Source organism: Zootoca vivipara, chromosome Z1 (assembly GCF_965207765.1).
Source record: "Zootoca vivipara chromosome Z1, rZooViv2.hap1.1, whole genome shotgun sequence".
NCBI classification, from domain to species: Eukaryota; Metazoa; Chordata; class Lepidosauria; order Squamata; family Lacertidae; genus Zootoca; species Zootoca vivipara.
In genome coordinates, this window is record NC_142583.1 from 33,909,359 (window position 1) to 33,931,650 (window position 22,292).

At 40.9% G+C, this 22,292-nt stretch overlaps 3 protein-coding genes across 10 annotated transcripts in view; 1 reads left to right on the top strand and 2 right to left on the bottom strand.

The window, feature by feature from the left end:
- ETFDH (electron transfer flavoprotein dehydrogenase) overlaps window positions 1-3,628 on the bottom strand; it is a 19,205-nt gene extending 15,577 nt beyond the window's left edge. The window contains exon 1 of the mRNA XM_035111558.3: window positions 2,902-3,628. Coding sequence (XP_034967449.2) covers window positions 2,902-2,935 — 34 coding nt within the window. The 5' untranslated portion in view covers window positions 2,936-3,628. The remainder of the gene's footprint in view (window positions 1-2,901) is intronic.
- On the top strand, window positions 3,607-7,489 carry CZ1H4orf46 (chromosome Z1 C4orf46 homolog). The gene is made up of 2 exons (XM_035111560.3): window positions 3,607-3,862; window positions 6,330-7,489. The coding sequence occupies exons 1-2, from the start codon at window positions 3,734-3,736 to the stop codon at window positions 6,483-6,485; spliced, it is 285 nt and encodes a 94-aa protein (XP_034967451.1). The 5' UTR covers window positions 3,607-3,733; the 3' UTR covers window positions 6,486-7,489.
- A 1,610-nt stretch (window positions 7,490-9,099) lies between these two features.
- Window positions 9,100-22,292, bottom strand: part of RXFP1 (relaxin family peptide receptor 1) — a 54,062-nt gene continuing 40,869 nt past the window's right edge. For 3 of the 8 annotated variants that reach the window (XM_088661072.1, XM_035114132.3, XM_088661075.1), the window contains 11 exons: window positions 20,660-20,731; window positions 19,373-19,447; window positions 18,921-18,992; window positions 18,443-18,514; window positions 18,089-18,160; window positions 17,385-17,456; window positions 15,016-15,087; window positions 14,018-14,247; window positions 13,496-13,906; window positions 12,236-12,454; window positions 9,100-11,418 (listed from right to left, as the gene is read on the bottom strand). In XM_088661072.1, coding sequence (XP_088517198.1) covers window positions 11,147-11,418; window positions 12,236-12,454; window positions 13,496-13,906; window positions 14,018-14,247; window positions 15,016-15,087; window positions 17,385-17,456; window positions 18,089-18,160; window positions 18,443-18,514; window positions 18,921-18,992; window positions 19,373-19,447; window positions 20,660-20,731 — 1,639 coding nt within the window. In that variant the 3' untranslated portion in view covers window positions 9,100-11,146. The remainder of the gene's footprint in view (window positions 11,419-12,235; window positions 12,455-13,495; window positions 13,907-14,017; window positions 14,248-15,015; window positions 15,088-17,384; window positions 17,457-18,088; window positions 18,161-18,442; window positions 18,515-18,920; window positions 18,993-19,372; window positions 19,448-20,659; window positions 20,732-22,292) is intronic. The other 5 variants (XM_060278675.2, XM_088661077.1, XM_088661073.1 and 2 more) reach the window with 5 other exon arrangements.

A 22,292-nucleotide genomic window follows, 5' to 3' on the forward strand; every position in this document is an offset into this window, starting at 1 on the left:
TGAGCTGCCCCGCCCCCTGCCTCAAAGAGAAGTGCCTCCTCACACTCCCCCATATGACTCTTCCATTCCTTCCCAACAGCAAGGGCTGGTGGACTGGCTGGCTGGGCTCCCTCGCCCGCTTGCTTGCTTGCTTACTCTGAGGCCACCTCAGCTCTTGGCAGCCAACACCCCCTGGCCAGCCCCAGAGGCACCATTTGCCTGGGGAGCTTGTAGCCAGAGCTGCTGCAACAAACAGCTGTGCAAGCCTTTGGGAGGCGTCAGAGGGGGGAAGGAAGGAAAGAGGGACAGAGGTTGTGTTGCCCACGACACCCATGACCACCATCCAAAGCACCCCAGGGTGCCACGGCACATTGGTTAAAAACCATGCACACACACACAATTTCATAGTGCATGGGTAAGTTGTATACCAACACACACTTCTACATAAGCAACAGACAGCTCGCCATGAACTCTTCTGATTTTGTCTTTTCCATTTTGGCAACTTACCCTACGGCTAAAGTTTTGACCAACTAACTACTGTTCTGGCTTGCTAGCAACCTAGATCTTTGCAATTTGGGTGTCTATTCAGATATGACTGTTACAGTACAAGGCCAGCACCAAAAGCTAGGCCATGCAATGTAATTAAGAGGGGATTTGGACAGAAACTCTCTGGAGTTGCAGAGCAGGAAGTGACTGTTCCTAAATGAGATGTTGTACATTTGTATCCTGGGCTACCGGAGAACTGAGCAAGCAACTCCTGCCACTGTAATCAACAACATGACATAACAAAAGAGCTGGGCTGCTAGGGTACTTATACAAGGACATGTTTGTCCTTATACAAGGACAGTATATACTGTAGATGAGTCCACCCTAGTTGTTCAGCATGGAATTTTCAAACTTCTGTTTACTCACTTTTTACGAGGCCCTCACACAACACCACCATCCTGTTCTTTCCCTGTTGTACTTCCATCTTTTCTCATTCAACAGAGTCTGACTTTTCCAAGAGAACAGATGAGTAGCATAATCATCACCAGTGTAGATGTTATTGGTGCTACTCTGCTATCTTTTCAAAATGACAGGACTTTGACATGCGCACCACCATGGTGGGTAAGTGCACATTCATAATAACTACTGCAGGGGCACCATTTTATCACTCCATATTTTTGCACTACAATGCTTTTCAAACTATGTTTTAAATACAACTAAATTGAAGGCTTTACAGTTTACAGTGCTTAACCTCTTAATTCAACAAAGTTATTTTTTTAAAAAAAATTGATTAAACATTCCTTTCTTGTTATTAACAATAGCCACTTTGCTACTAAAATAGCATTTACGTGAACTGGCCTTTCCCCATTTTCTACCCACTGCAGCTATGTCACATCCACTTGTGTAGGCAGAACATAGCAGGAAAAACACACAGAATAAGTGCAACATTCCCAGCAGTGTGGAAAATCAATTGCACTTGTAGTATACATACAGTAATAGAGCATTGCTTATTAACACTAGGAGCCACCTGTCTGAACGCAGGCTATATGGAGTATCTGGCAATGTTTGACAGCAGTCAGTCCCTTGATAATATCTACTTCAACAATTCCTCAACCCCACCCCCCATGCTACTATTCACAATGCTTTCTACTTCATATAGGACTTCTAGGTAAAACACACAAGCAAACAATTATTTGCACTTAACATTACTAGTATGCAAAGGAGAACCAAGCTATTCTACTTCTGCCCTGCTTTTCTTATGCTTGCCAATTGCAGCAAGCTATTACCATTGCTATATTATCACATGATGCAAAAATCCAGATGACCGTTCATCACTGGTGCCTAAAGAACTGATAGTGGTAAGTTTCTGAAGGTGGTAGGAAGCCGGTTTCCCCTCATCTCACGTGCTCTATGTGGCTGACAATCACATCCTCTTATTCCTTAACCAGCAGCACCCACTCATTGGAGTAAGATCTTTCAAGTCAGAGGCTATGATTTTCAGGTAGGCTTCTACCAGGTAGAGATGAAAGAAAAGTGGAGGAAACGGAGACCAAAACACACCAGCAAGAACATTCATGCCTCTATTTCTGTCCTTCCAAAGCTGGTTCTTAAGATTCTTGCAAAGGATTCATAACAATCACTGCCGAGTCATGAGCGGGGCTTTTTTTAAGAGTCTCCCTTCCACAAAAGGACTGATCTCTGTCCAAACAAGATCTGTTTTGTAAGAGATCCTACAGGTGACCTTTACCCTGATTTTACTTCTGGCCAGCAGGGGGGAGACGAAAGAGGAGAAATACTCAGGGTTAGCTCTGAGAGAAATAAATATTTGGTGTGGGTCAGCAATCTCACGTGAAAAGACGACTTCTTTCTTGTCGCTTTGTTGTCAAACTCATTCTGTTGACCTCTGTTTGCACATACTAAGGTCACGGCCTCGCCTCTTCCTAGGCTTGACAAGTGGGGTTCAAAACCAAACCCCGACAACACCTCTGACCCACAGAGCTGCTCCGTGCACATTTACTCCGTGCACATTTACCCTTCCCTTACACAGGCAGACACAAATCAGCGCAGCATTGCTACTTAATCCCCTGACAGCTGCCATCGAGCCTAAGCACATTTCGTCAGGGGCCAAGGAGCAAGGTGGGTCCAGAATCAAGCTGAGGGGGGCAACGCTCACCCAGAGAAAAGCCACTGCTTTCAGTTTCCACTTCCTACTTCTAATCGTGGGAGCCAAGACTTACACCAGGATTGAATGCACATTTATTCTTAATGTGCTAGACATGCTTGCACAAGAGCACTGACCCTGAATCAATGCTCTTCGTGAAAGAAAGAGATGGCTTATCGACAAACGAAACACAAGCGTGCAAAAAATTATAGAGATTCAGGGCGAAACTTACTCGCCGCGGCACGTCCGGAAAGCAGGATTTAAATGCACTTTACCTTGACGGGAAACTCTGCAGACAGGAAGCAGCATGGCGCTGAGCGAGAAGGCTCCTGGTAATCCAAAGGAGTGGGTGGTACGTCTCCCTCACTTGCTTTGCAGAGTCTCACGGGGATCTTACAGATCGGCCCCCATGCTCCTCCGGGTTCTGTAGCAGCTGCAGAAGCCACGAGCAGAATTCGCTGGCGTCGAAGTTAACTTGCGCTGGCAGGACACACGTTGGGAAATGGGCGCGACCTCTCAGAGTGACATCCCATTAACAAACAAACTTTTTAGAAAAACTATAATTCCCAGGATGCCCCGCAGGAAAGGGCTGCGCCATATTCACGATTCTGGACTTGAGGGCGACGGGAGTGGCGAAATGCACGCCGGGAAAAGTAGTTCCGGGCTGCCGCTTTATTTCATGACGATTTCGTAGAGAGAAGAGACATGACACGCGATGGCAGTTCTTGTTGACTTCCGGTTCAAAATATTTTGATTTATTGGTTGATGGATTTATTAATATATCGCCCTATACCCGGGGGTCTCAGGGCGGTTCACAAAATACATAATAAAAATTAAAACAACAACCCAATAGCCTCCCCGCTCCCAAGTCAAGGGTGAGGTAACCGAGATGGATCGTCATCGGCGGATGTTGAACTCCTTACGTCAGTGACAGGCAACGGTGACAGGTTCCTTGAGGCGAGCCCTTATTTCCATTTTTGTAGGCGGAGATCCATCTGTGTCGTCACGGGCGAGCGGGCGTGGCTTTGAACTCGCGCCTCGCACCTCCCAGCCAGCCAGTGGCAGTTGGCTAGGAAGCGAGTGGCGGTTATTTTGAGTCCGGGCGGAATGGCGGAGGCGCCGACTGTGACCTCTTCCGCGGCCAGAAGCGCTCCCGGTCGAGCCACGCCACCCTTGGAGCAAATGGCGGAGCCGCCTCGCGGACTACTGGAGGTGGTGGAGATGCAGCTGGGAGACGTGAGTCTTCTTTTCCCTTCGGGGCTTTTGTTCTGCTGGGACGCGGCGGGGTCTCTCCTGTGCCGCCCTTTCAGGGCCTCCCTTAAAGGCCGCTGGGATTCTCCTATCACACGGAGGACCAGAAGCCTTTGCCCTTCCTCGTGTCTGCGCGTGTGAGTGGCCCAGCAGCATCCGGGTGTGTGCGCAATCTATATATTTCTTATTAACCCCCCCTCCACTTCTTGTTGCTGGGGGGGGGCTATTGGGTTGTTGTTTTTGTTTTTATTAGGTACTTTGTGGTTTTATATCTTGATTTTATTCTGTGAGCCGCCCTGAGACCCCCGGGTATATGGTGGTATATAGATTCAATATAATAATAATAATAATAATAATAATAATAATAATAAAGAAATAATAAAATGGCTTGCGAAAGGGGAGGGAAACACGATCAGATATAAAAATCCTGCATAGATAAAAAGAGTGGAGAAGAACTAAAATGGCAAATCTCAATCATCATCATCATCATTGGAGGTAACAATTCAACATACGGTAGCATTTTTATTTAAAGCATCGTTTGGGAGGGAGGGGAGGCTCTCTCCTAATAAACATGCCTGGGACCCCACTGCAGAGAAACAACCTGGTTGATCGGTGTCTTAGTGTTAGCAGTTGCCTCTTGGAGAAGAGCTCTGCACAGAAGACGATTATCTCCAGCTTCAGTAAGCAAAGAGGAGTAAAGTGAACTGAACTGTCTAGGACTAGAACTTGCTAGAGTTGTTGCCATTTTTTAAATGTCTGGCATGAGATGGGTGGTGAAGTGATTGTGGACCACTTGACCATTGTGTACGGAGTTGCAATTCCTCTAAAGGAGCAGGTATCTGCCACTAGAGGCTCAAGCAACCTCTGTGGGTTTGGTATGTCACCGACAGCTGCATCTGAATTGGGATTACATGATCACCATAGTCCATGCACACTGGTAACCACAAGACTGGATTACTACAATGCGCTCTACATGGGTTTGGTCCAAAAACTCCATTTGGTGCAGAATGTAACATTTAGACTGCTGATGGGAGTAGATGGGTGACAGCATGTGACACTTGTGAAAACATCTGCTCTGACTGCCCATATGCTACTGGGCCACGTTCACGGCTGTTGTGTTGATTTACAAAGCCTTGAACAACATGGGTCTAGGACATTTTAAGGGTTATCTGAAACCTTATACCTCAGCTTGATCACGGAGATTATCCAACTCAACTAGAAGTTAAGCATTTACAGTTGATAGTTCCATGCTCTAAAAAACTCATCCATCAGAGGTTTAGCAGACATCCATACTTGCTTTTGACTTTCAGGTGTACTTGCATGTCTTTGCAGCCGTGTAATTTTTGTTGAGCCAATCATTTTTGATAAACTATTGTTTTGATGGTGTTTTATGTTTCAACATTGTATACAATCCTGATATTTTATGATACAGTATGTTGGTATAGAAATACTTTTATAAATAAAAGAATAGAACAGATGAATTAACTAACTGAAGCTTTTCGAGTTCTCGCAGTTTTAATTCAATTCTGTGTCCAGGGCAGCTGTCTATCAGCTCCATCTGGTACGCAGGCTGAGACCCTACCTGCCTGCAGACTGTCTCGCCAGAGTTGTGCATGCTCTAGTTATCTCTTGCTTGGACTACTGCTATGCGCTCTACGTGGGGCTACCTTTGAAGGTGACTCGGAAACTACAACTAATCCAGAATGCGGCAGCTAGGCTGGTGACTGGGAGCGGCTGCCGAGACCACATAACACCGGTCTTGAAAGATCTACATTGGCTCCCAGTACGTTTCCGAGCACAGTTCAAAGTGTTGGTGCTGACCTTTAAAGCCCTAAATGGCCTCGGTCCAGTATACCTGAAGGAGCGTCTCCAGCTCCATCGGTTCTGCCCGGACAAGAGGTCCAGCACCGAGGGCCTTCTGGCGGTTCCCTCATTGCGAGAAGCCAAGTTGCAGGGAACTAGACAGAGGGCCTTCTCGGTAGTGGCGCCCGCCCTGTGGAACGCCCTCCCATCAGATGTCAAAGAGAAAAACAACTACCAGACTTTTAGAAGCCATCTGAAGGCAGCCCTGTTTAGGGAGGCGTTTAATGTTTAATAGATCACTGTGTTTTATTTTTCTGCTGGACGCCGCCCAGAGTGGCTGGGGAAGCCCGGCCAGATGGGTGGGGTATAAATAATATATTATTATTATTATTATTATTATTATTATTATTATCAGTTGGGCATATTTCTTTAGATTTTAAGGCTATTTGTTTTCTGGTTTATTGCAATAGTAGGGATTAAATAAAGAAAAGATTAAAGAGGGTATTTTTTCCCTGGAAGGAAGGTACAGTTGTTGCTTTTAGATATGGTAGCTAGAAAATGACATTTTAATGGACTGAATTTTATCTTGGACAAAAAGTAAACTCTAATAATAATTGCTGCGGAAACTGAATATTTCTTTTTATTGCAGGCAGCATTTTCACTCACCAAGCTTTTGGAGGCTACATCTGCAGTGTCAGCCCAGGTAGAAGAACTTGAAACCAAATGTACTGAACATGCTAGATTTCTTAAAACATGGCGGAGCCTTTTAAAAGAAGGATATGATTCCCTGAAACCCACTGAGTGATTTGAACACCCATACAATGTTGCTGTTTTAACTGTTTAAGGAAACCAAAGGCAAGACTGGCCAACAGCACATAACACTTTTTACTACCTTCATATGGAGAGATAGAACTACTTCAACAAGCCTTCATTTTAAATCTGCAAAGAAAAACAGAACGGTGGTTTTTAACTTCATGATACAAGCAAAGCAGCTCCCTTAAATACTTTGAAGCATGCTCACCATACTGGATAATTTGTTCCTAGGGCATGACTGAAAGAATATGTGCTGTAAAAATATTTTTCTTAAAGGTCAGGAGATCAGACTGAAATAGTGATTAAGAGTCTCATTTGACTGTTACTTGGAATTTTACTAGTTGTGGATGACTGTAGAATTCATTGTATAAGGTCTATGGACTGTTAGGGTAAAATATTTAATTGTACGGAAAACAGGTGTGTTTAATCCTCTTAAAGTAACATCCAACACTTTCTGCCCTAAACAGGTGTGACTATGGCTGTCTGGAAACTGGTTGCTGTTTTACTTAGTCTCATGACAGCTTCAATATATTAAGTTTTCAATCATATTTTTCTATTTTGAACATGTGATCAGAGTATGTTTTGACAAAATAAACTGAGTATAGAGCCTTATGCATGATAGATCATAGAATTTTATCTCCTGCTAAAAGATGCAAGTCTTATTATTTATTGTGTAATCTTTTATTGGCATATTGTAAATCTGATACTTTGAGTATAAATTGAGGAAGCAATGTTATTTGTAAACAAGGACTGTATGCAAGTTATTTTAGTTGCATTAAGCACCATTGAAAGCAATATGATGATTTAATTAGTACTTTGTACCTATTGAAATCACTGTGTAAATGCAGGTAACATTCTGGATCCAACCCAATTATCTGCCTTTTGTTTTCATCCTGGAAACGGCATTTAAGTAAGTTAAACAACAGGAATACAAATAGTTAAATTTCCAAATAAATTCAGTGTTACTATATTAATAAAGTATATTGGTATAAGGTTGGAATGACTCATCTTTTCTCTTGCATTTCAGATTAAGTAGCCAGTATACCTTAAAATTTGCCTGTATCTGAATATGGGCTACTTGTGGCTCTAGAGCAGGCATCCCCAAACTGCGGCCCTCCAGATGTTTTGGCCTACAACTCCCATGATCCCTAGCTAAGAGGACCAGTGGTCAGGGAAGTTGGGAATTGTAGTCCAAAACAGCTGGAGGGCCGAAGTTTGGGGATGCCTGCTCTAGAGCCTTGAAGTGGGTTATTTGGCCTATGGATATGGAGACTTTGCTGAAAATAGCCGGCCAGACAATTAAAATTCTATAGAACTGCCTTAGAAAAACTCCAGTCAAAACTTTAGTAGCAGAATAACTTAATCAGCTGAGCAAAACACCTATGATAATGATAATTCAAATATATTAATGACTCCTATAGTTTGTGGAAGAAATGCCAAATCAAAATCTACAGAATACTAGATACAGTATAACATGAGGTTTCCCCAAACCATTTTGGTGCTCTGTGGTGTTTCTGTGGATTTTTGGTTGAAGATGGGAGATGGTACAGTACATCCATTGCATTAAATACCGTGTTTCTCATATTATAAGACATGTCTTATATTTATTTTTTCCTCAAAAAAACACACTATGGCTTATTTTCAAGGGATGTCTTATTTTTTTCCTCCTCCTCCTGCTGCGGCCGGCATTGCTGCTGCGCCTATCACTATGTCTTATTTTCGGGGTATGGCTTATATTCCTTGAATGCTTAAAAATCCTGCTATGGCTTATTTTATGGGTATGTCTTAAAATATGAGAAACAGGGTATTCGTATTTTAAATTATATTTTATTGCTTCTTTTATTTCTCCTGGATTGTAATACAATAACACACAATCGATGAGAAATAAAAGTAGCAATAAAAAGACAATTAAAAATCATACATCGCCCAATACAATGCATTACAATTGCTACAGCAGAAAAAATACGAAGTCCACCCAGAGTTTCTGCAGTCTTCTAGGGGTGTGTGTGTGTGTGGAGTGAGTGAATGATTGCTATAGCCCTAGTCACGTGTTGCTTGAATGTAGGATACTCGCAGTTTCAAGTTAGAGCAGGATCACTCTTCAACCTAGATATTACTACATTAGTATAGCTGTCTGTAAGGAAACATTTCAGCACAAGCAGCTGCTCACACATTTGTGTTTCTCTGCAGACAATCGTTTAATGTATAATTGTTGGAAGGTGGAGCAAAATGTAGCTCTCCTCTGGCTTCAAACAGTGCATGCCATACATATAAGTAATGTGTGAAGAAATAGTTAAACTGATCTCCCAGATTAATGGGAGTGGTACAGAAGTAATGTTATTGGAGGGTTTAATGAGTGACCTTATTACCCATATGTACCTTCTGTATATACTTAGCCTTTAGGTTTCCATATTATTGGACAAGAGCATCAGAATTTGTGGCTATCAAGTCCTAGAAGATGAAGATGCACATATTCATATTCTTTATCACTCCATCACTTTACCCACATCATAGAAAAAATCCAGAATTTATCGCTTTCAGAAGTGAAAGATACATAATTCTTTCACAATTTTCTGTTTTGAATAACTTGCTCTGAATACCTTCAGTTCTAGTTAACTCAACAAACTTTATTAATTTTTTATTTAAAAAAATAGACCGATTTCCAACAAAATGTTTCCCAAGGCAACTTACAAAAATATACACAGATAAACTATTGTGCACTTTTAAAAACAGATGCTTTAAAATAGTAAAAAATATTACTAAAACCAGCATCAGCTAACACCCATATCTAGAAAACAGACAAAAACTAGCCATTCAAAGCAGTAGTAAAAATATAATTATTTAGAGGTGTTGGGGGATGGAACCTGCCTAGCTTCATGCAGATTTGAGTTTCATAACAGACCACTGTCTATTGACATAACTCATTGTAGATGAGCATCCAAGCAGGGCTTTGATGTGGCTCTTACACGGATTTTAAGGCATGGGCAACTGAAAACCACTCCCCCAAGGGATTAGATATATAGCCTGGGATAGTCCTGGATCCAGCATTGTCACTTGGTTGTTCAGGTCACATCAGTGGCTCACTCACCAGCTATGACTGTTCCTGGACTGTGTTAGCCTAGCCCCAGTAATTACGTTTGGGTAATTTCCTAGTTGGACTATTGTAATGCATTCTATCTGGAGCTACTGCAAAATGCAGCCACCCAGAACCCAGGAAGGCTCTTCAGTGTTACTTGGTCCAATTGATGGTGTTGACTAACATTAAAAGGCCTTGATGACTGGGGATCCAAATACAGTAGCTGAAGAGCACCTGTCCTTATACCAACCTGCCTATGCATTAAAATCTATAGGAGAGGACATTGTGGTCGAGCTGATTGCACAAGGATACTGTCATGAGCTGGAATTGGACGTTTTCTGTGGCGACCCTTGTTCCGTGCTAGTGCTAACAGTGGGTACTGTTTGTAGCCAGCTGAAAACATACCTCTTCAACCAGGCTTTTGTAGGGGACTGTGTTAAGCAGGAGATCTACGAACTGATGAGACTTAAGGTCTGTTTCCTTATTTTATTTTATGTTGGTTTTATTGTGATATTTTAATAGCTTTGATGATTTTATTGTAAATAATTGTTTTCCTGTTCATTACTGCACTCTGCTTTGTCACATCATTTTTCAATGAAGGGTCGAATAGATATGTATTTAATGAATGAATAAGACAGTGTTACTGTACTTAGAAATACAACTCTATTTTACATTAATGAACTCCAAATCTCCACATATACAGTAGTAAAGCTAAGCATAAAAAGCTGTGTATGAATATATAGTTTAAACACGCTTTAAATGTTATTGAATCATGTTTCCTCAGGCAGTGCTTCATTTGCAAACACAACAACATATTTACATAAATATTAGTAAAAACTAGATATAAAATAACATTCTTTTCAGCCAAGTTCAAGATAATCCAAAAATCTGTAAACATTGAAGTGCAACTATACAAGTTCTATTCTTTAATCCTTTAAGAAATCCAGTGCAAACATCTATGAAATCTCTCATTGCCATTCCTATATTTGCTCCTTCACCTTGCAAACTTGGAAACAGAAAATGCTGTCTCCCATATTAAACTGTACTGCAAGGAAACGGACTGTTTTCAGACTTGCAGAACTAAAGTAGCCCAGTTCTATTTATAAATATTAAATAACTTGTGACACTTCAGTTTTTGTGTTGGTGTTTTAGATAATACTGCCTACAGGTTAGATATAATACTGGTCACTGAGAATAACTGTTACCACAGTTTTAGAACTGTCGAAAGATATAAAGTAGTCCTTAGATTCTGACCATGTTTCTTTCACTTTCTATTTCCTCATCAATTCCACAATGCAAATTCACCAGGATAAGCATTTCCCCCATTAATTCCAACCTCTGCTCCATATGGCTAGTTCTTCTAAAGGTTGTTAATAGTTGCATGTCATGGTAGCTCAGTACTGTAGTTTGTCTTTTGTCATGCTTAAAAATGATTCCATGGCCTGGAGCAAGGGTTCTGTTTCTTTGCAGCTTTATGTGGCAGGATCTTCAAGATGACAGTGCTGAGTGTGCAAGTCTTAATGCATTTAACTTGTTCTGAATCATTTTCATGCATATATATTCAGGCTTGCTGAATGTCAACTTATGTAACTCTCAGAGGAATCTGTAAAATTGGCAGGATTTGTCAACTCTGGTGAGGTATCTTCTGCAGGCCACATCTCTACCCAGATAAATGATGGACCATACATTTTCTGGCTGTTTTTGCCTCCCAAGGATCTTCTTTGTTTGTAATTGTGCCAAACTTGATTAATCATTTCCTTGAAAGGCCTCGTGGTTAATGTATAGAGAAGAGGGTTCAAGGCACTATTTATTGGTAATATAAAAATCACAACCCAGGAAGTTATAGAACCTAAAGGGAGGGGAAAAACAATATTCACTTAATTGTGCCTGTGTATTTTTAACAAACGTAGTATATGTTGTGGCATGTGTGGGGAACCTTTGATTCTCCAGATGTTGCTGAACTACAGCTCCCATCTACCCCTGCAACCAGGACCAATTGTCAGGGGTGATGGGAGTTGTAGTTCAACATCTGGAAGGCTAAATATTTTCCCCACCTGTGCTATAGGATGCTACTAGACCAGATATTATTACTGTGGATATATGCAAAATTTCAAATCTTGCCAAACATTTGAACATATTGATTGATATTCTAATGTGCATTAGAGTAAATAGGCATTACTTCCTCCAACAGCAAAATTGGGTGGCTGAGTACAAAGAGTTGGAGCCAAACAAAGCGACTGAGAAACAAGAGGGAGGTGTTAACATGCTGTCAGGAAGCCCAATAAGTACAATTTTAACACCCCACAAAAAACAAGGGGGCAAAAAGCTCATCCCTGTGCAATGAGCACCAAGTAAGTTAAACAGAATGTTGAGCATCATTTGGAAAAGAAAATATCACAAGGGGGAGCAGGAGAAGGATACAGTGGCATTATTGAGCTTACATCTTATAGTGTCTTGGAAGCAGGCATAGCTGGTTGGAACTCTGAGCGGGAATGCTTAAAGGATGAGAATGGTGCTTTTTTTTTTATAATGCAGGGCCCACACTATTTTAGATTCGCCCACCTGCCCTCTTCTACTGTCCAGGAAATGTAACTTGCTCTTGAGTTCCCTATTGCAAACTGAAAACAACAACAGAGCAATTGGGAAGGAAATTGGCAATACAGTACCTGGAATTTCTACTTGAAGTAAGGAAAGCAATTTTAGTGTAAATATGGGTATCCAACATAGTGCATCAGTAAATACGATGAAGAAAAAGCGTTTGGCAAGGGTCATCTCTTTCTTCACATGATTCTGGATTTCCATTGCGGTAATTGCTGTCTGATGGACGCTATAAAACATACTTCCATAGGAGAATACTATGATGATAAACGCTACTAAATTTACACCTGTTGCAAAATAGAAACAGTTTAATTCTATTTAGGAGTCTCTTTGCCAAGTTAAAATTCAAAATCTGATGACTAGTATGTATGGTATGCAAATGTAAAAGGTTCAGAACTGAAATATATCTATCTGTAAGTTTACATTTGCTGGACGTAACTGCTTTTTAGATTGCAGAATTAAAACGCCATTAACAATAATGTATGCAGACTAACTGACTCTTGTTTAGTCTTGCTAACTTCTGCGTGAGTTCTGTAGGTTTAAGCAGTTTGTAGGTTACAGCTGTTCTTCACAGTAATATACAGTGGAACCTCGGTTTATGAACACCTCGGTTTATGAATTTTCGGTTTATGAACGCCGCGGACCCATCTGGAACGGATTAATTCATTTTCCATTACTTTCAATGGGAAAGTTTGCTTCAGTTTATGAACGCTTCAGTTTATGAACAGACTTCCGGAACCAATTACACCCATGCTTCAGTTTATGAACGCTTCAGTTTAAGTACTCCGCGGACCCGTCTGGAACGGATTAATCCACTTTCCATTACTTTCAATGGGAAAGTTCGCTTCAGTTTATGAATACTTCAGTTTAAGTACTCCGCGGACTGTCTGGAACAGATTAATCCACTTTCCATTACTTTCAATGGGAAAGTTTGCTTCAGTTTATGAACGCTTCAGTTTATGAACAGACTTCCGGAACCAATTGTGTTCATAAACCGAGGTGCCACTGTATGTGATTTAACCTATAAATTCATTATTTCACAATGAATATTCAGTGCTGGAAAATGAGAATTAAAAAAAACCTATATAAAATTGTGTTTCATAGATGAAAACAGACATTAAGATGAGCATCCATATTCAGAGTATGAGCAGATTAAAATAGGGTCTTTGGCCAAATTATGTATAATCTGACATGAATTTAACACACAGGTTTTAAAAACTGCAAATTGCTTCAGATGGCATGAGGGAGGCACTGATAATTACAGGATCAGGGCAGTCATGAACATAAAGGACTTGCTTTGGGGAGAAATGAACCTGGAGTTTACTTACCTAGGAAAATTATGACAGAATAAATCTGACCTCCAGTACTTTCAGACTGCTCAGAGTGGAGAGGGAAACAGACACCATTCGTGCCATAGTAGTTATGGAAAAAATCCTTATTGCTCAGTGGAATAAAAGCAACTGCAAACCCTACCATCCAGATGAGAACTATTATGGAAATTGTCCTATATTTTCCTGGCTTCAAGAATCTAAATGGGTAAACTATGCAGATGTATTTTTCCAAAGTCAGGTAGGTTAGCAATAAAACGGATACTTCTGTAGATAGAACAGCCAGCGATCCCACCAGCTGACAGTGGATACTGTCCATCCACAACTGAGCATGCTTATTGTACTCCCCACGATATTTCAGGTCAAAGGCTCCAATCATAAACAAGTATATTCCCATGAGGCAATCTGCACCTATGGAGAAAACGTGTGAGTGTATGTTATTTATACTAGCCTCATTTAGACTCTCTTTAAATAACCTCTGGTGGAAATCTAGCAAAGAGCGAAGCATGCCTAGATACTTACAGCAGAGTGACATTATCAACAGAGCATGGAGTTTGTTCTCCGACTGAATGTAAGGCCGCATGCAGATGACAAAGATGTTTCCGAAGCAAGTGACAGCAGACACAACCCAGACAAACACTCTCTGTATAATGCTGGCCAAGAGGTTCTCAAAGGAGGAGATTCCGTCAGTGTTGGGTTTGCAGCTGCGTACATGGGGAGCATAGCCACAATATTGAAATTTTTTGAAATATCTGGAGAGTAAAAAAAGCAGAGGGAATTTGCATATCAATCTTTGGTGTGCGGGATTGTATGCCTTATAATACATTGCATACATTCCTTGAACTAGTACAAACTATAATAAGGTAAAGAGAATCATAGAGTTGGACCACATAGGTAATCTAGTCCAAACCCCTGCAACGCAGGAATCTTTTTGCCCAATGTTGGGCTCAAACCCATGACCCTGGGGTTAAGAATAGAACTGGTTGGGGAAATGACCTGAATTTTATTTAGTTGATGCTTGATAAATACACATTGCATATTCATGTGCAGTACATGAATATTAGTTAACCCAGGCATAGGCAACCTTGGCTATGTTTTGGAACTACAACTCCCATGATCCCTGACCACTGGCCCTGTTACCTAGGGATCATGGAAATTGAAGTTCCAAAACATCTGGAGAGCCAAGGTTGCCTATGCCTGAGTTAACCTCTATATATAGGATTTTATATTTTGTTGTAGAAATTGGCATGGCTATGGCAACAATCCTGATGACTGTGTGTCCAAGCACTAAACAGTTATCATATTTAGGTACAGAGATGAAGTGTAGAAGGGCACAATTATGTAAATAATAATAATTCCTTATGCAAGCTTGCTAATGGAATCAAATAAATCGACTAGTCTATCTAGCACACAGAAGACCTCAAAGAATGTTCTTAGCAGGTCTCCCTGCTACCTTTCTATGGGGGATTATAGGCATATATCCTTGCTATTTGTTAACTTTTTTTGTAGATGATACTTACATATGGGAAAGATCTTTAAGTGGGCTGAACATTCTTCTTTGGATATTTGTAATTTCAATGCCTTCTAGGCTTCTATAAACATTAGAAACAGAGTTTATGTCTTATTAATAGGGAACTTACTGAAAAATAAATTTCCTCCTACAGCATAACCTATGTATCTTTAAATTGTATTTTGTTGGCAAGTTAATGGTAATGCAAAGTTTACTGAATACAGTGCTTTCAGCTCAAAGCACACTAAACTGTGATGTCAAAATTACAGTATGTCCCAGTATTTTGACTTAATTAAAGGCACATAGTAGGCTAGCAGCTGCATGAGAATCCTAAATATTCGAAAGAAGGTTGTTATTGTTTACTAGTGCCATTCAGCCCGTTTAATAAACGGGCGCTAGAACATTCGGCCTTTTTCAGTGGCAGCGGCGCTTGGGGGGCTTTTATTCCTTGTCTAATTGATTGTTCCTCTCCCCCCCGATCCTTAATTTATCCCTAATTTTCTCCCCCCCCCGTTCCCAAACCCCAAGCCAAAGTCCCCCCCTTTTTTACCTTTATAGCCCGGGCTCGGCTGGGGGTGCGGGGGGGTATTTCTTCCTTTACCCCCTCCGAAGCTTGTGTTTGGAGTGCGGATCCCTCCCCACCCTGTTTTTGCACGCTTTTTGCGCCTGCCGTTTGATTCCTAATTTTCCCCCATCAATAGCACTGCTGCTGCCAGGGTCCAGTGGCCGAATTCTGGCTCCTGGATGGCCCGGGCGGCTGCTTCGGGGTGTACGCCCAGTTTTTCGGGGGTGGGGGTGGCTCCCGCTACTTTTGTTGGCCTCCGCGGCTGTTTTCCAGTTGCCTGCTGCATCCGGGAGCTTTGCCATCCGGGGGGCTTGCGCCTGCCCCGGCGCTTTCTGAGGGTCCCGCGGTTGGCGCTGAGCATTTGGTGGCCTCCTCGCGCCTTTCCTGGCCGTTCCAGCCCAGCGGGGGTCTCCTGGTTGCTTGCGCTGTTTGGGCCTCAATTTTGGGCCTGTTAGTGAGGAGAAGCCGGGGCCTCGATTTTTTTGGTCATCCCGGCTTCCTCCTCAGGCCCTTGGGCACGTTGAGAGAGGGCCTGCCCTGCTTAGGAGCCTTGCTGCCTGCTCCTGCCTTCCACCTGGTGGCCTCTGTTTTAACTGCTTATTGAGCCAGTGCAGGGCAGAGGGGTGGGGGGGGTGAGGTGGGGAGAGTGTGTGTGCGTGCAGTCTCTGCATCCAATCCCTGTGTCCCTGGGGCACATGCTCAGTAGCGCGGAAAACGGGACACAGGGAATCTGGATGCAGAGACACTTGCATATTATTATATAGGATTGGACTATTTAACAGTTAAATTTAAAAATTAGAAATTTTCTAAATATAGCAAGATTCCTTTCTTTTTATATACAGTGGAACCTCGGTTTATGAACACCTCGGTTTATGAATTTTCGGTTTATGAACACCGCGGACCCATCTGGAACGGATTAATTCATTTTTCATTACTTTCAATGGGAAAGTTCGCTTCAGTTTATGAACGCTTCAGTTTATGAACAGACTTCCGGAACCAATTACACCCATGCTTCAGTTTATGAACGCTTCAGTTTAAGTACTCCGCGGACCCATCTGGAACGGATTAATCCACTTTCCATTACTTTCAATGGGAAAGTTCGCTTCAGTTTATGAACGCTTCAGTTTATGAACACCGCGGACCGTCTGGAACGGATTAATTCATTTTCCATTACTTTCAATGGGAAAGTTCGCTTCAGTTTATGAACGCTTCAGTTTATGAACAGACATCCGGAACCAATTGTGTTCATAAACCGAGGTACCACTGTAGTTTGTGATTTGAAGGTTTCTAAAGACTAAAGTAACAACATTAATCAAGGCATATATCATTAATTATTTCTGTCATTTCCAATTAACCTTAGCACATCATATTTTATCCGTAATTTAAAATTAAAAGTAAAGGTAAAGGGACCCCTGACCATTAGGTCCAGTCATGACCGACTCTGGGGTTGCGGCGCTCATCTCGCGTTATTGTCCGAGGGAGCCGGCGTACAGCTTCTAGGTCATGTGGCCAGCATGACAAAGCCGCTTCTGGCGAACCAGAGCAGCACACAGAAATGCCGTTTACCTTCCCGCTGTAGCGGTACCTATTTATCTACTTGCACTTTGACATGCTTTGAACTGCTAGGTTGGCAGGAGCTGGGACCGAGCAACGGGAGCTCACCTCGTCACGGGGATTCGAACCGCCAACCTTCTGATCGGCAAGCCCTAGGCTCTGTGGTTGAAAATTACCTTGTTCTAAAACAGAATAGCTAAATACTAGAACGCATTGACTTAGCTGACAAAATATTTTTCAGAAGGAAGACACACACTTACAGTGAATTGAGTTTAATAAGATAATCGAACTGGTTTGCTTCTATTTTCTGGATTGGATTGTATGAAAGATTTCTGTAAAAAGAACAGAGAAAGTCATAGATTAAATGGCAATTTTATTAACAAATGCCAATTGCCAAAAACAACAAAACCCACAACTGGCCCAGAAAACGTAATTAAAGTAGCATTTATTCACTCAGTATACTGAGTTGTAGATAAAAGAATAGTTGTTTCCTTTAAAAAAGCAAACAAACTGGCAGTGACCTAACTGAAGTAAATAATCTTTGCTTTGTCTTCTGCTTTCGGATTTGAAATTATATTGAAAACTCTTACTGAAGCTTCTCACTTAGAAGATCTCACTTTGTAAGTCCTGGAATTGTGGGATTGTATGTCCTAATATACATGTCTGCTTAGAAGTAAATACCATTGAGTTCCATGGGTCTTGCTTCTAGCAGGTACTGTACGTACAACATTGCAGCCTAAAATTACAAACAATGGGCAATACTAATATAATCTTGGAAAGCAATCTTAATTCAGCATAACAGAAATCAAAGCAAAATTTTTGGGGACAGCCATCTCAAAAAGAAACCATCCATATAATATGTAGGTGCACCTTTTCATTCTACACAATTTCAAACCAGACAAAATCAATTAAAAACATTTAATGAATTACATTCAAAGAACAATGGACTTATTACAGATCTTACAGCTGTGAGAGTTCTTTCAGATCCTTAAATAGGTGTTGAGGAAGCGATTCGATCTTGTTGTCAGCCAAGTCTCTGTGGGGAAAAATCCCCAGAATTTAGTAAACAGATTGCTTATGTTGCAATTAATGCTTCAAAACTTAAGAAGCACCCTAATTCTGTCTTCTTTAATTCCCCCTTCTCCTTGTGCCACTGTCCTAGTCCTGACTGACCCATCTCCCCATTTCTGAGACATTTTGACTCTAGTGCTTGAAGGACTAAACACACACTGTCACAATAATATAAAATGTATGCTTGCTTCCAAGATGTGATCACAAAAAAGTGGTTAATCTGCTCTCAGGGAAAATGTTTACTTACAGTTCAGCTAATCTCTGAAGAGCAGAGAAGCTATTTTCATTTACAGAGCTGATTTTGTTTCTTCTCAAAACGCTGAAATGATAAAAGCTATTTTAGTGGGTTTTAAGGTGAGACTTCTTCTAATCCTTTGTAGTCTCTGGCCTAGGAATGGGGAACTAGATATTGTTGGACTACAATTTACTGTCCAGATGTTGTTGGACTACAACTCCCATCATCCCATGCCACTTGCCATGCTAACTGAGACAGATGGGAGTTCAGCCACATCTGGAAGGACACAGGTTCCTCATCCCATCTCTGGCTCACTAAGATAACCAGATCAGGCTCTGCCCCATATGCCTCGAGCAATCAAGGCTGACTTAATGGTTACATGGATTCTTCCATAACTGTATGTAATTCCTTCTCCAGCAATGCCCATGCAGGTAAATTGTGAGGACCATTAAGGTCTCTTTCTGGTTCAATAGTAATGCTTCAGACTCACAGGACTGTTAAACTCCTACAGGAGATGAAAGTGACATTCCTGAAATTGTGGATATGGTTGCCTTCAAAGTCCCTGGGGAAAGAAAAGGAAATACCATGTTAATTCTTAACAGCAAATATTCCTCAGATACTTCTATACGGGCTGATAATATGTTAGGACTCTGCATGCATGTTGTCTTTTTCACTCTGTCTCCCAGAACTATTGTAGTAGAAACCACATTTCAGTGCAAATAAACAAACTTCACTGGAATCAACAGACAATGCAGTCCAATAAATAGTCACTGGAGAAGCCCAAACCTGCCTTTCTTGTGATAAGAAATAACTATTCTTTCTTGTTTTCAACACATAATTGCTGAACCTTTTCTTGTAGAAAATCTTTATGAACAAGAAATGGGACAGATTTGATTCAAACCAAATCTAATGATGAAGTAACATAGGAAAATGTGGACTCACAGCCAGTTTATCCTTGGCATATGTTGACAAAGGTGTTTATCAGGCAACTGGGCAAGAGAATTGTTCATCAGAACTCTAGAGAAAGAAAAATAATATTATTACCGGTAGGTTGATGGTAATGGAAAGATGGTTATCTGGGTTTCAGCAGTTATTTTAAAATAGGTTTTTCACATGTGTTTGATTCCCTTGTAGAGATGTTTCAGAACCCAATGCTCCACTTAGAAATATGGGTAATATAGTATTGTCCCTGTAAGAGGGTGGTGCTACCACTTCACTGTTGGACATACAGCTCTGACAAAGCTCCCTCTTCTCTCAATCTTTCTGAACAACCTAAAGAGGTCAGTGTAACGGGAAAACTGGGGTCTCTTTAATAAGAGAGCAACTTCTGGTAAGAAAGTTAAAAATGGGGTCCAAATTGGGGAGAAAGGCCTGAATTGTTCTCTTGGTGCAACAAAGGTTTGTGCTGCAATGAACAATTTTATAAACAGCACTTTATTGTAGCAGCAAAACCATTTGCATTTGCTGATAATATCAAAACATGAATATTAAAATTTCATGGGGAAAACTGCTTTCTATAATGAGCAATTTCTATTAAAAGCAACCTCTCATAATCTTTACTTATACAGTGGTAACTCGGGTTAAGAACTTAATTCGTTCCAGAGGTCAGTTCTTAACCTGAAATGGTTTTTAACGTGAGGTGCGCTTTTGCTAATGGGGCTTCCTGCTGCCATTGTGCTGCTAGCACGGGATTTTCGTTCTTATCCTGGGGCAAAGCTCTTAACCTGGAGCAACCACTTCCTGGTTAGCGGAGTTTGTAACCCGAAACGTCTGTAACCTGAGGTACCACTGTATTTGTTAATCAAGTTAATTTAAACAACTTATTCCAACGGTCCCTTAAAGTTTTGTTTGTTTGTTCTCACTGAAATGATAATATTAAGAGCAAAAGAATGGCTGCAGAGAGTGGAATATGCCTATTTCTGTTTCTGAAGTGAAAAACTACTGGGAAGAAAGTAAAGTGTTATTGATTAGTGTACATTAACTGTTATTCTCTCATGTGGAGTGGGGATGAGGTTGGAGATACTATCCTGTTCAACATAGCTCTTTGCTTTTGTGATTTTTTTGCTTTTGTGATATTCATTTTAATCTGTGCTATTTTAATGTATTTTGGTGTTTGTTGGAATCCACCCAGAGTGGCGGGGGAAACCCAGCCAGATGGGTGGGGTATTAATAATAATAATATTTTTTAAAATTATAAATGGTATTTTACATCAATTTCTCAGTACTTACAGGAGAATTAGTGAGTTCAGCCCATAAAAGGTTAGTGGTGAGACACATTTTATTGTATTGTTTTCAATTATCCTGTAAATCAGAAAATGGTGCATATTAGGTTAAAAATACTGCTAAGTCATAGCAACCTGTTTCCCCCAGATTTATAAGCTATATTCATTTATAGCAGTAGATAAAAATGGATTGTTATCATGGCATCAAACAACCACTTATAATGTGCCAATCATTTTATGTTCTAGTCCAGACTGTGAACTCAGGTTCTTTTGTAGCTACTAAATGAGAGACCCTTTTCCTTCAAGCCACTGCAAATGAGGCTCTGGGGACCTTTGCAGCACAGAAAGCCAATTCATACAGAGTTATTGGTATGAAATCAACACAATCATCTCAGTTTGTGGTTCAGATAGGCACACAAACGTGCAATTTTTCTGAAACCACTGTCTTTCAGGAGGAAAAGCTTGCTGGAAATAGCCTTCTGAGTAAAACTTCTAAAAATCCAATTAAAACAGGTGATCCTCAGCACAATCCTATGCATGTCTACCCAAGAGTAAGTCCTACTGAATTTGGTGGCTTTCGCTTCTAGGTAAGTGTGTTCTTATCTCAAAATGATGACAGAAACTACCCCCCCCCCGAGATTAAAAATAGGTTTGAGGGTGGAAGGAACTTAAATGAACAATTTTCTTGTCAGCTTCTGCAGTGCTTGATGAGCACTTTGACACTTCACAGAACATTATTTTGAAGCCGCTCTGTGTCACAGATCCCATAAGAAAACAATACTTCCTTTGAAAAGGTGCAGTAGAAAAAGTTGTCGTTGAGTTAATTCTTCAGAATACTGACAACTATGTCACTAATGCCCTCTGCTCAGTACAGTCATAGCTCGGTTTAAGTACGCTTCGGTTTGAGCACTTTCAGTTTAAGTACTCTGCGGACCCGTCTGGAACGGATTAATCCACTTTCCATTACTTTCAATGGGAAAGTTTGCTTCAGGTTAAGTACGCTTCAGGTTAAGTACGCTTCAGGTTAAGTACAGACTTCCGGAACCAATTGTGTACTTAAACCGAGGTACCACTGTATTGTTTGCTTTTAAATCACAACTACCAGTAACAATGAAACTTTTTTTAAAAAAATGGTAACAGTGTTATAATGTCTAGTTACAGCTAAAAGCAGGAATGGGGATGGGAGATGACCCTGTCAATGCGCATCTTCTAAACGGACTGATTTAGATCTGTTTCTTAAAGGAATAAAAATGCGAGTGAACATTTCCCCCACTGAGGATACTTCCAGAAAGGCAAATATATATGGTTGATAAATTGCAACAATCTTTGTTTGGATTTAACAGCAAATCTCAAAGATTTTTCCTTTCCCGTCCATTTCATGAGGTGCAAAGTTCTCTCCAAAACAGTAGCTTTCCCTTAGGAAAAAAACAAACAGTTTTCCCCCTGCAAAACTGAGATCCTTCTCATTCTCTTGGCAAAGTGTTTTTGGCAAAGTAGAACAATCTTATGCATGTCTATCTAGTCAGATATGTTCCATACTGTTATATAGGATTTAATCCTTAAAACAGCACCTCTTCTCACTATATCATTTATAGCGCCATTGAATCCAATGGGCCTTATTCCCCAGCAAGTATGTTTAG